The 14,394-nt window shown below is 38.2% G+C and overlaps 1 protein-coding gene across 1 annotated transcript in view; it reads left to right on the forward strand.

Moving 5' to 3' along the window:
- LOC117321723 (rhodopsin-like) overlaps positions 1-5,718 on the forward strand; it is a 61,743-nt gene extending 56,025 nt beyond the window's left edge. Inside the window, exon 3 of the mRNA XM_033876237.1 lies at positions 1,083-5,718. Coding sequence (XP_033732128.1) covers positions 1,083-1,465 — 383 coding nt within the window. The 3' untranslated portion in view covers positions 1,466-5,718. The remainder of the gene's footprint in view (positions 1-1,082) is intronic.
- The last annotated feature ends 8,676 nt before the right edge of the window (positions 5,719-14,394 follow it).

Genomic DNA, 14,394 nt, shown 5'->3' on the forward strand with positions numbered 1-14,394 from the left:
TGGTGTACGATATTTCTATATCACCACCTACATATCTTGTGTGTTTCATATATTTACTGTGGTGTACGATATTTCTATATCACCACCTACATATCTTGTATGTTTCATATATTTACTGTGGTGTATGATATTTCTACATCACCACCTACATATCTTGTATGTTTCATATATTTACTGTGGTGTACGATATTTCTATATCACCATCTACTTATCTTGTATGTTTCATATATTTACTGTGGTGTATGATATTTCTACATCACCACCTACATATCTTGTATGTTTCATATATTTACTGTGGTGTACGATATTTCTATATCACCATCTACTTATCTTGTATGTTTCATATATTTACTGTGGTGTATGATATTTCTACATCACCACCTACATATCTTGTATGTTTCATATATTTACTGTGGTGTATGATATTTCTATATCACCACCTACTTATCTTGTTGTGTGTTTTATATATTTACTGTGGTCTACGATATTTCTATATCACCACCTACATATCTTGTATGTTTCATATATTTACTGTGGTGTACGATATTTCTATATCACCATCTACTTATCTTGTTGTGTGTTTTATATATTTACTGTGGTCTACGATATTTCTATATCACCACCTACATATCTTGTATGTTTCATATATTTACTGTGGTGTACGATATTTCTATATCACCACCTACATGTCTTGTTGTATATTTTGTATATTTACTGTGGTGTATGATATTTCTATATCACCACCTACATATCTTGTGTGTTTCATATATTTACTGTGGTGTACGATATTTCTATATCACCACCTACATGTCTTGTTGTATATTTTGTATATTTACTGTGGTGTATGATATTTCTATATCACCACCTACATATCTTGTGTGTTTCATATATTTACTGTGGTGTACGATATTTCTATATCACCATCTACTTATCTTGTGGTATGTTTTATATATTTACTGTGGTGTTCGATATTTCTATATCACCATCTACTTATCTTGTTGTGTGTTTTATATATTTACTGTGGTGTACGATATTTCGTGGTCTCCATGTATATTCTAGTTGTATGTTTTATATACTTTCAGTTGTGTTCGTCGTTGCTTGGAGTCCGTATGCCATCGTATCCTTCTACACGTGCTTTGCCGCTCCGGAATTTGTTCCTTTAGCCCTATCGGGATTTCCACCCATAATTGCCAAGACCAGTGCAATGCTCAATCCTATGGTTTATATCGCAACAAACAAGCAGTTTAGGATGGCCTTCTACGAGTTCCTTCCTTCTGGAATTAAGAGTACGATGATCAAGAGAGAGGAAGACGCAATGCGGTCATCTTCTGATTCTGATGATAATAAAAAGAAGGAAACAGCAAGGAAACAAACTCAGGTAGCACCTGCGGATGACGGAGCGTCGCAAGGCGAGAAAACTGCAGTGGAGGATCTGTCGCCGCCACAGTCTCAGGCTAACGCCTAGGCCATCGACCTGGATAAAGTCGGATAGAGTTCCTTGTTAAACATTATTGCTATGTTTAACTTTAGACAGTCATTCTCTGGTCGTATACATGTTCACTAAAACACTTTAAGAGAAGTGTACACGATGTGAAAGTGACATGTTAAACCAGGAGATAAATGTAGGTTTCGTGTGGTGGAAATGACCATAGAACATAATGTACTAGTCACCCTTACATTTTTTTCTTGGGTGTTACAGCTAAACACTAACCCAAAACGTAACGAATTCATTATTTAAAAATATGTCATATTAAACCCCCAGAGTGGTAGCGTTATAGTAGATAGAAGGATTATAACATCTAATGTGCGTAGCTATGGTAATTGCATACCGCATAGATAATTGTTTAGTGGAATAAGCAGGTTTAATATTGACATAGTGGATGATGTTTATTTAATAATAGTTAGAAAAACCACTGCGATCGATTCTCGGATGACCTATGAAACTCCAGAAATGAAGTTCCTTACCCTTAGGGGGATAGGCAATCCTTACACCCAGTCACTTGGAATAGAAAAAACACTTAACACACAGACATTAGGGGTAATGGAAAACCCTCACATGAAGTCATTGGGGGAATAGACAATCCTTACACCCAGTCACTTGGAATAGAAAAATACTTAACACACAGACATTAGGGTAATGGCGAACCCTTACGTAAAGTCATTTGGGGATAGGAAATCCTTACAAGCAGTCTCTAGGAAAAGATACAAGTTTACACACAGACATTTGGGTTAATGTCGAACACTTACGTAAAGTCTTTAGGGAATAGAGAATCCTTACAAGCAGTCTCTAGGGAAAGATACAAGTTTACACAAAGACATTTGGGTTAATGGCGAACACTTACGTAAAGTCATTTGGGGATAGAAAATCCTTACAAGCAGTCTCTAGGAAAATATTTACACAAGTCATTGAGGAAATGGCAAACCTTTAAATACAGTACATTGGCAATAAATAAACATGCCAGACAGTCTTTGTCGAATGGGAATCCCTGTGTGACTAAAACCTTTTTCTAAAACCGTATCAATGTTGTCCTTGGCCCCAAAATAATATGGTGTCTTCCTATCAGGAGCTACGGTATCACCTAATGTATGTCATTAGAAACATATCTGATGGTTAACGTTAGTCGATGCAGGTACACGTGAGAGATAACGTTAGTCGATGTAGGTACACGTGAGAGATAACGTTAGTCGATGTAGGTACACGTGAGAGATAACGTTAGTCGATGTAGGTACACGTGAGAGATAACATTAGTCGATGTAGGTACACGTGAGAGATAGCATTAGTCGATGTAGGTACACGTGAGAGATAGCATTAGTCGATGTAGGTACACGTGAGAGATAACATTAGTCGATGTAGGTACACGTGAGAGATAACGTTAGTCGATGAAGGTACACGTGAGAGATAACATGAGTCGATGTAGCTACACGTGAGAGATAACGTTAGTCGATGAAGGTACACGTGAGAGAAAACGTTAGTCGATGTAGGTACAGGTGAGAGATACTATTAGTGGATGTAGGTACACGTGAGGGATAAGGTTTGTCGATGTAGGTACACGTGAGAGATAACATTAGTCAATGTAGGTACACGTGAGAGAGAGAACAATGATGTTATAATACGAGGGAGAGACACTGATTGATGTTATAACACGTGGGAAATATAACATTGATTGATGTTGTAACACGTGGGAGAGACAAAGATTGATGTTATAACACGTGGGAAAGATAACAATGATTGATGTTGTAACACGTGGGAGAGACAAAGATTGATGTTATAACACGTGGGAAAGATAACAATGATTGATGTTGTAACACGTGGGAGAGACAAAGATTGATGTTATAACACGTGGGAAAGATAACAATGATTGATGTTGTAACACGTTGGAGAGATAACATTGATTGATGTTGTAACACGTGGGAGAGATAACAATGATTGATGTTGTAACACGTGGGCGAGATAACATTGATTGATGTTGTAACACGTTTGAGAAATAACAATGATTGATGTTATAACACCTGGGAGAAATAACAATGATTGATATTATAACATGTGAGAGATAACAATGATTGATGTTATAACACCTGGGAGAGATAACAATGATTGATGTTATAACACTTGGGAGAGATAACAATGATTGATGTTATAACACTTGGGAGAGATAACAATGATTAATGTTATAACACTTGGGTGAAATAACAATGATTGATGTTATAACACTTGGGAGAGATAACATTGATTGATGTTATAACGCGTTTGAGAGATAACAATGATTGATGTTAGAACACGTTGGAGACATAATAATAATTGATGTTATAACACGTTTGAGAGATAACAATGATTGATGTTATAACACATGGGAGAGATAACAATGATTGATATTATAACACGTTGGAGAGATAACAATGATTGATAATATAACACGTTGGAGGGACAATGATTTATGTTATAACATGTGGAAGAGATAACAAAGATTGATGCTATAACACGTGGGAGAGAAAATAATGATTGATATTGTAACACGTTTGAGAGATAACAATGATTGATGTTATAACACGTTGGAGGGACGATGATTGATGTTATAACACGTGGAAGAGAAAGTAATGATTGATATTGTAACATGTTTGAGAGATAACAATGATTGATGTTATAACACATGGGAGAGATAACATTGATTGATGTTATAACACGTGGGAGAGATACTAATAATTGCTGTTATAACCCGTTTGAGAGATAACAATGATTGATGTTAGAACACGTGGGAGAGATAACAATGATTGATAATATAACACGTTGGAGGGACAATGATTGATGTTATAACACGTGGAAGAGATAACAAAGATTGATGTTATAACACGTGGGAGAGATAACAATGATTGATTTTATAACACGTGGGAGAGATAACAATGATTTATGTTATAACACGTGGGAGAGATAACAATGATTGATTTTATAACACGTGGAAGAGATAACAAAGATTGATGTTATAACACGTGGGAGAGAAAATAATTATTGATATTGTAACACGTTTGAGAGATAACAATGATTGATGCTATAACACATGGGAGAGATAACATTGATTGATGTTATAACACGTGGGAGAGATAATAATAATTGATGTTATAACACGTTTGAGAGATAACAATGATTGATGTTAGAACACGTGGGAGAGATAACAATGATTGATAATATAACACGTTGGAGGGACAATGATTGATGTTATAACACGTGGAAGAGATAACAAAAATTGATGTTATAACACGTGGGAGAGAAAATAATGATTGATATTGTAACACGTTTGAGAGATAACAATGATTGATGTTAGAACACATGGAAGAGATAACAATTATCGATGTTATAACACGTTGGAGGGACAATGATTGATGTTATAACACGTGGAAGAGATAACAAAGATTGATGTTATAACACGTGGGAGAGAAAATAATGATTGATATTGTAACACGTTTGAGAGATAACAATGATTGATGTTATAACACATGGGAGAGATAACATTGATTAATGTTATAACACGTGAGAGAGATAATAATAATTGATGTTATAGCCCGTTTGAGAGATAACAATGATTGATGTTATAACACGTGGGATAACAATGATTGATGTTATAACACGTGGGGGAGATAACAATGATTGATAATATAACACATGGGAGAGATAACAATGATTGATGTTATAACACGTGGGAGAGATAACAATGATTGATGTTATAACACTTGGGAGAGATAACATTGATTGATGTTATTACACGTTAGAGAGGTTACAACTCGTTTTTAACAGCACGTAAGAGCGATTTTGATGACAATGACGCTCGTTAGTAGTGTTTTGTTGTAGATACAAGCATAATAACGTTGATTTGTTTATAGCAATGTTGTAGGTTCCGATAATAAAATGCCTTGATTTTTATTCACTTATACGTTTTATTGCTGGATTGATCGACGATGCCTAGTTGTGAGTTGTTAGAATGGTGGATACTTTATTTAAAACATTGTTTTTCTATTAAAGTTACTTGTGTCAATGACATTCTCTGTGAGCCTAGCTCATTGTGAATGCTGGATGTTTGTAGAGTACACCACCTCCGGTATAACGTGGAGACACAGTATAACAGACGTTTTATTTACACTATTCCATCATTTACATCTGTACATATATATGAATCAAAACTTTGTTGTATATCCAAAAGTAAATAAAAACTAACAACGTTCACGAAACCTGTTCATTTTAGTTTGATTATACGTGTAATAACTTACTTATGGTTTAGCTACATACATTTGTTTGGTAAAGAGAGCGGGACAGGTGTGGTATGAGGGCTTGAGTGCATTTTTCTCCTTTCCACAATTTGTTTAAAAATATGGTATTCGATATCAGTGTTACATTACACGCACCGTTAAAAACAAATAACATACAAAAACTATTTCTATCGGTCGGTACCATTCATTGAATTAAATCGTTTCCTTTTAAATCAAATTAAGTTGAAAAACACTCAACATTGATACGCAATTGACTTCCTTTGTTTTGCTCCAGCCCTCTGGACACATAAGTGAATCCATATTCAGATCCCGAAAGATTCTCGAGACCGAAATTGATCGGAATATCTTTATCCAAACAGCATTTGTAAGAATATCCACTTTACACCACACCTTCAAATCAAATATGGACCAAATCCATTCATTAGAACAGAATAAGGATTTTGAATACTTCTCTATTTTGCCCCTCCCCTCAGGGCCCTGAGGGACTAGAAAATGGGTTTATAAAAGATTGACTCTCGTTCATTCAAAGATGCTTCAGACCATATTTGGTCCTTTGGACTGATCTGTTTCTTTACCGGCACTTTTAGAGAGATCTATCAGAAACAGAGTTAAACAGGAGATCCCATATGGATATTGGACCCCACCATTCAATGCTCTTTGTTCTGTCCGATAACAAGGGGAGCACATGTATAAATCTAAGAAAGATATTAGAGAAAACCTTTATGTTAATTAGAAATAGTAACACTAACATATTAACCATTTTGCATTCCGGATCAGACTAAAAATTGAATATCCTAATACTACACTTCAACTGTCAGCAATTTAGATCAATCTAGATCACATCAGTTCAGCAAAGGTTCCGTCGTGTGGTGTATGATATGCACCATTCACATCCTCCTCCATATTTACCCGTCGTGTGGTGTATGATATACACCATTCACATCCACCTCCATATTTACCCGTCGTGTGGTGAATAATATACACCATTCACATCCACCTCAATATTTACCCGTCGTGTGGTGTAAGATATACACCATTCACATCCTCCTCCATATTTACCCGTCGTGTGCTTTATGATATACACCATTCACATCCACCTCAATATTTACCCGTCGTTTGGTGTAAGATATACACCTTTCACATCCACCTCCATATTTACCCGTCGTGTGGTGAATAATATACACCATTCACATCCTCCTCCATATTTACCCGTCGTGTGCTTTATGATATACACCATTTACATCCACCTCCATATTTACCCGTCGTGTGGTGAATAATATACACCATTCACATCCACCTCCATATTTACCCGTCGTGTGGTGAATAATATACACCATTCACATCCACCTCCATATTTACCCGTCGTGTGGTGTAAGATATACACCATTCACATCCTCCTCCATATTTACCCGTCGTTTGGTGTAAGATATACACCTTTCACATCCACCTCCATATTTACCCGTCGTGTGGTGAATAATATACACCATTCACATCCTCCTCCATATTTACCCGTCGTGTGCTTTATGATATACACCATTTACATCCACCTCCATATTTACCCGTCGTGTGGTGAATAATATACACCATTCACATCCACCTCCATATTTACCCGTCGTGTGGTGAATAATATACACCATTCACATCCACCTCCATATTTACCCGTCGTGTGGTGTAAGATATACACCATTCACATCCTCCTCCATATTTACCCGTCGTGTGCTTTATGATATACACTATTCACATCCTCCTCCATATTTACCCGTCGTGTGGTGTAAGATATACACCATTCACATCCGTCACCATATTTACCTGTCGTGTGGTGTATGATATACACCATTCACATCCACCTCCATATTTACCTGTCGTGTGGTGTATGATATACACCATTCACATCCGCCTCCATATTTACCTGTCGTGTGGTGTATGATATACACCATTCACATCCACCTCCATATTTACCCGTCGTGTGGTGAATAATATACACCTTTCACATCCACCTCAATATTTACCCGTCGTGTGGTGTAAGATATACACCATTCACATCCTCCTCCATATTTACCCGTCGTGTGCTTTATGATATACACCATTCACATCCACCTCAATATTTACCCGTCGTTTGGTGTACGATATACACCTTTCACATCCACCTCCATATTTACCCGTCGTGTGGTGAATAATATACACCATTCACATCCGCCTCCATATTTACCCGTCGTGTGGTGTATGATATACACCATTCACATCCTCCTCCATATTTACCCGTCGTGTGGTGTAAGATATACACCATTCACATCCTCCTCCATATTTACCCGTCGTGTGGTGAATAATATACACCATTCACATCCTCCTCCATATTTACCCGTCGTGTGCTTTATGATATACACCATTCACATCCGCCTCCATATTTACCTGTCGTGTGGTGTATGATATACACCATTCACATCCGCCTCCATATTTACCCGTCGTGTGGTGTATGATATACACCATTCACATCCGTCACCATATTTACCCGTCGTGTGGTGTATAATATACACCATTCGCATCTGCCTCCATAAATACCCGTCGTGTTGTATAATATACATCATTCACGTCCACCTCAATATTTGCTGGGCTAACGGAAATGAAAATACTGGTATCAACATTTGGAACCAAATAGCTTTTACCTAGAACCAGTTAACTTCTTCTTTAGAAAATTGAATTCCGGCTAAATTCGAATAAAGCTTGCTTCTTTATGTCTGAACAAAGTGTTAATCAGTGATAGCAAACATAATGTGACATTAGCCTTTAACTCAGTGACCCTGACCTCGGACCAGGTATCTGATATTTTATCAATTGACCCCTTTTTAAACGTTTAATTCTTACCAAGTGACTTACATTTGGTCAGTTGATTCTTCCTTTCTCTTCAAGTGACGAATATTTAGCCAGTTGATTCTTCCCTCAGTTTTCACCAAGTGACTTACATTTGGTCAGTTGATTCTTCCTTTCTTGAGAAGTAACGATCATTTGGTCAGTTGATTCTTCCTTTCTCACAAAGTGACTGGCATTTCGAAAGTTAAGTGACGGTTTAATTCCCTCGAAGTGACTGACATTTGGTCAGTTGATTCTTTCATTAATTCTCAACAAGTGACGAAAATTTGGTCTTTTGATTATTCCTTTAAATTCTCACCAAGTGACTGGCATTTGGTCAGTTGATTTTTCCTTTAATTCTCATCAATGACGAAAATTTGGTCAGTTGATTCTTCCCTTAGTTCTCAGCCAGTGACTGACATTTGATTAGTAAATTATTCCTTTAATTCTGACATTTGGTTTGTTGATTCTTCTTTTCTCACCAAGTGACGGACATTTGGTCAGTTGATTCTTCCTTTAATTCTCACCAAGTGAAGGACATTTGGTCAGTTGTTTCTTCCCTTTATTCTCACCAAGTGATTGACATTTGATTAGTAAATTGTTCCTTTAATTCTGACATTTGGTTTGTTGATTCTTCTTTTCTCACGGCGTGACGGACATTTCGTCATTGGATTCTTCCTTTAATTCTCACCAAGTGAAGGACATTTGGTCAGTTGATTATTCCTTTAATTCTCACCAAGTGAAGGACATTTGGTCAGTTGATTATTCCTTTAATTCTCACCAAGTGAAGGATATTTGGTCAGTTGATTCTTCATTTAATTCTCACCAAGTGAAGGACATTTGGTCAGTTGATTATTCCTTTAATTCTCACCAAGTGAAGGATATTTGGTCAGTTGATTCTTCATTTAATTCTCACCAAGTGAAGGACATTTGGTCAGTTTATTCTTCCTTTAATTCTCACCAAGTGAAGGACATTTGGTCAGTTTATTCTTCATTTAATTCCCACCAAGTGAAGGACATTTGGTCAGTTTATTCTTCCTTTACTTCTCACCAAGTGAAGGACATTTCGTCAGTTGATTCTTCCTTTAATTCCCACCAAGTGAAGGACATTTGGTCAGTTTATTCTTCCTTTACTTCTCACCAAGTGAAGGACATTTGGTCAGTTGATTCTTCCTTTACTTCTCACCAAGTGAAGGACATTTGGTCAGTTGATTCTCTCCCTTTAATTCTTCCCAAGTGACGGACATTTGGTCAATTATTTCTTCTTTTCTCACTAAGTAACGGACATTTGGTCAGTTGTTTCTTTTATCACTAAATAACGGACATTTGGTCAGATGATTCTTCCTTTCTCACCAAGTGACGAACATTTGGTCAGTTGATTCTTCCTTTCTCACCACGTGACGGATATTTGGTCCGTTGATTCTTCCTTTCTCACCAAGTGACGGACATTTGGTCAGTTGATTCTTCCTTTCTTACCAAGTGACGGACATTTGGTCAATTATTTCTTCTTTTCTCACTAAGTAACGGACATTTGGTCAGTTGTTTCTTTTATCACTAAATAACGGACATTTGGTCAGATGATTCTTCCTTTCTCACCAAGTGACGAACATTTGGTCAGTTGATTCTTCCTTTCTCACCACGTGACGGATATTTGGTCCGTTGATTCTTCCTTTCTCACCAAGTGACGGACATTTGGTCAGTTGATTCTTCCTTTCTTACCAAGTGACGGACATTTGGTCAGTTGATTCTTCCTTTCTCATCAAGTGAAGGGCATTTGGTCAGTTGATTCTTCCTTCAACTCTCACCAATTAAAGGACAATTGGTCTTTAATTCTGACCAAGTGACGAACATTCCTTGAGTTGATTCTTCCTTTCCTCACAAGTGACTGACATTTGGTCAGGTTTTCTCAAAATCAAACTTTGTCCAAAAACGTTTGGATGAACCCAAGTATAAGCTTAACACCTTTACAAAGAAGGCTATTCAAGTGTTTGAAATACACATGTAGGCTCAAATCATGAAATTAATTACCGTAGCCTATAAATAAATAACAATCTGTTTGACTGGAAATGGACCAATTTTTTTTCACTCCCGCGAGCGCGGACGCGTACCTGGAAAGAAAACACAAATGATTTTATAAATGAAAACTTAAGAAAAATATAGATTTTTTTCCCAATGTCCAAAACTTTCACAATCAAAGTAGGTCGAGTACATTATCCTCGACCTTCTCCACTGCTGCCTCCAGCAGTTCCTCCACCTCCTTCTGGCACTCCCGCTCCCTGGTCTAAGGGGTAGCACATCACCTTGGGACCGGTACTCCCTGTTGGGGACTATCACTGGTGTCACCTCCCCCTGGCCCTGGTAGTGCTGTCTTATGTGCCGTACTCCCCTCGGACGCCCCCGCACTCTACTGCCGCAGCGGCTGCAGAATGGAACCTGCTCCAATGAGTGAGGTAGGCCCCCAGCCTCCCATACACTTGGGCCCCACACCCCTCCACCGGGCATGCCATACCCGCTGAAAGCCACAGGGGCCTCTCCATAGTTCGGAACTCCTCCAGTTTCTTGGCATCAGCCAACAAATTCAGTAATTGGGGACCACCATGTTTACTTTGTAGAACAATAATACCTGAAATTTAAATGAAACTACTCATAGTCCTGGTAAAGCACACACACAAAAATATATAAATCCTACCTACATGTAAACAAGCAAATGTATTGCTCACAATACTTCCCCTAACAGCATAACCTAACACATCCCTGCCCTAATTTACCATTACTGCCTCCATGTACCCTGTAGTCAGCACAACATCTCTCTAAAACTATGACTGCAGTGTAGCTACTCACAGTGCTGACATATATATATACAGTAGTGCTAACCTATCATTAACTTTTGCACACCACAAACACAGGATTTTTTTTATTATTCCTGCCATATTATCCTGAGCTAAAACTATTTACATGGTTTTGCCAAAGAAAAGGATAGGAGAAACAGAATGTTTCTTCCTGCTTACCAAAAATAATTGTTTCCTAACTTTACGGGGAGAATCTTTCCCTTGGCTTTATCATTCTCCCTGCCGGAGTTTTCACTGGCGACTTAAATAATCGTTCAGGAATGATGTCCGGCTCTTCTAAAGATGAATCACTCAAAGAGTTACCTCCCCCTTCACCTGAGTGATGGCCTTCAGACATCTCCAGAGGAGCCGGATCCACCACATTTGGTTCCAACCAGTTTTGCGGAGTACTGATACCCTCGTATGGTTTCAAATGATCTACATGAACATTAATTGCTGCTGATTGTTTTTCTTTTTGTATCTTATAGGTAAGTGCTGATATTTTCTCAACTTCTAAACTCACCCTTGTCACAGTTTTTGACCTGAATTTGGGGGATACCAGCGCCACACCCATGTGCCCTGTTCAAACTCCCCTGATTTTAGTTTGCGGTCGTATGTTTGTTTCTGAGACTTTGCAGCTGTATCTAGATGTTTGTTAGCAGATTTTAACCATTCAACATACTCTAATATACACAAATCTGTTTGTGACTCTGGGGCCCTTCCTACCATGAGATCTATTGGACAATCTACCTCCCTACCCAACATCATTAGATTTGGTGTACAGCCAGTGCTTTTGTGTTCACTTGCCCTATAAGCCATTGAGATAAATGGAAGATGATCATCCCAGTCTACATTTGTAGGTTTTCCTCATGGGCATACATTTGCTTTAATGTCCGATTGAACCTTTCAACCAACCCGTTTGATGAAGGTCTATAAGGGGTGGTACGACTCTTTTTGATGCCCAATGGTCTGCATACTCTCAAATTCTCGACCCATGTCACTGTGTAGCTGTAAAGGACAACCTAACCTAGAAAACACTTCTGTGACCAACTTATATGCTACTGTAAGGGCCTGGTGATTTGGAACAGCAAAGGCTTCTTTCCATTTGGTACAATAGTCCCCAAATACAATAATGTATTCGTTCCCATTTCTACTTCTAGGTAAGGGGCCAACAATGTCTACGGCTGCACACTGCATAGTACTACGGACCCTGAACTGTCTTAAAGCAGAGTTACCCCGACCTGGACCTAGTTTACACCTTGCACAAAGGTCACATGATTTACACCACCTAGTTATAGTGTCCGTCATACCTGGCCAGTAAAATCTGCGTCCTACACTTTCTACAGTCCTATCCTGTCCAAAATGTCCCGCAGTACGACTTGTATGCAAATGCTCAAAAATTGTGTCCCTTATCTCTAGAGGAGCAACTAGCTGCATTCCATACTCTGTGTCACCCAATTTTTTGCGGCGATATAACAACCCATTCTCTAGCCTTAACATGTCCCACTGAGCCCACAGACTTTTAGCATCACTGTTAAGGTGTTGGATCTCATTCTCCCCTGGGGCTGTATCAGACTTTTTCTTAAGCTCTAAAATAGGCCCTATCCCACTATCCTTGGTCTGTAACTCTAACAACTCATCTCTAGTCCACACAGGTAACCAACACGCTAGTTTCCCACCGCCTTCTAAACGAGAGTACAGGAGAGTTCCGATTCGAAAACGAGGCGACCGGTGTTGACATTAACGACGCGCATGTGGGTTAATGTTGCATTTATAATTAAAAAGAACAAAAAACGTCATGTTTTGATATAAATTCAATATTTAATGATTTCCCGGTTAGTTCTGCTTGTTTTTTTGATCGGATTTTAATGTTAGGTGTCCAACGTCTTTATCGGGATGTTTTCGTCGTTCCTCGTGTTCTCGCGTGGTCACGTGACCGGCACGAAGGACTACATTAACACTTGGTCGGTAAATATGGCCAGAGCACCCGACCAACGTATTATGTCGTACAAACAAATATGATACACTTATTCATCGTGCTAAGAAACCGAGAAAAAGTGCTGTACATTCTTCTATTTATTCAAGTATGGTTACATAACGGCGTTATAAACTGGTGTTAATTGAAGAAATGCCGATTAATTGACTACTTTTTAAGTAATTTTGACGATGTTTGTCATTTTCGTAAGAATGTACAGCACTTTTCGTTGCTCTCATACAATTACCTTCACGCTCGTACCTGTTTCATAAGTATTGATTTAGGGTAGTCGGGTGCTCTAGGACGATTCATAGAGCAAGTGTTAATGTTCATTCTCCAATATTGGAACTCTTCAGTGTTTTAAGTATCGAAATCGGCATATAGAAACGAACAAACGTTAATAAACGAATGCAATGGATCGTAATTAATTCAATTAATTATTTACAGATGATTTCCAAAGACATAAGGTATAGTTAGAAGTTTTCGGCTGTACACATGCAAGTTTGTAAATTCGTCACTGTGATGAAACCACCGTCCTCGTCGTTGCCATGAGAGCCGATCGAAGCTGCGATCACGAATGCACTGACAAAGTGAAAGTTGAAGTATTTTTCGGAACATGCGGTTTAAACTTAAAATTACAATCACACCTCATATTGATTGGGGTTGTTTAATCATACCTGATCAATTGAATTATCAGAAAACTAACAAAAACATTAAAAAACACAGAATGAAGCCTTCGTGTCAGGCAGTGCAGACACAACGCGGGATCTGTAAACAATGTGACGTCATTGGAATGTACAAGTTGCAACAATGTACAACAATGTATATTTTACATGAATACACTAATGAGCAACAAAACGGGACGCAACATTAACCCACATGCGGGGCAAAACTGTTGACGCTGAGGCTGGGGTTGAATTGCAACTTCGTGACACCGATATCGAAAGTATATGCGTAAATTGAAAGTCCCCGACCTGAAAAATATAT

Source organism: Pecten maximus, chromosome 1 (genome assembly GCF_902652985.1).
Source record: "Pecten maximus chromosome 1, xPecMax1.1, whole genome shotgun sequence".
Lineage (NCBI taxonomy): Eukaryota > Metazoa > Mollusca > Bivalvia > Pectinida > Pectinidae > Pecten > Pecten maximus.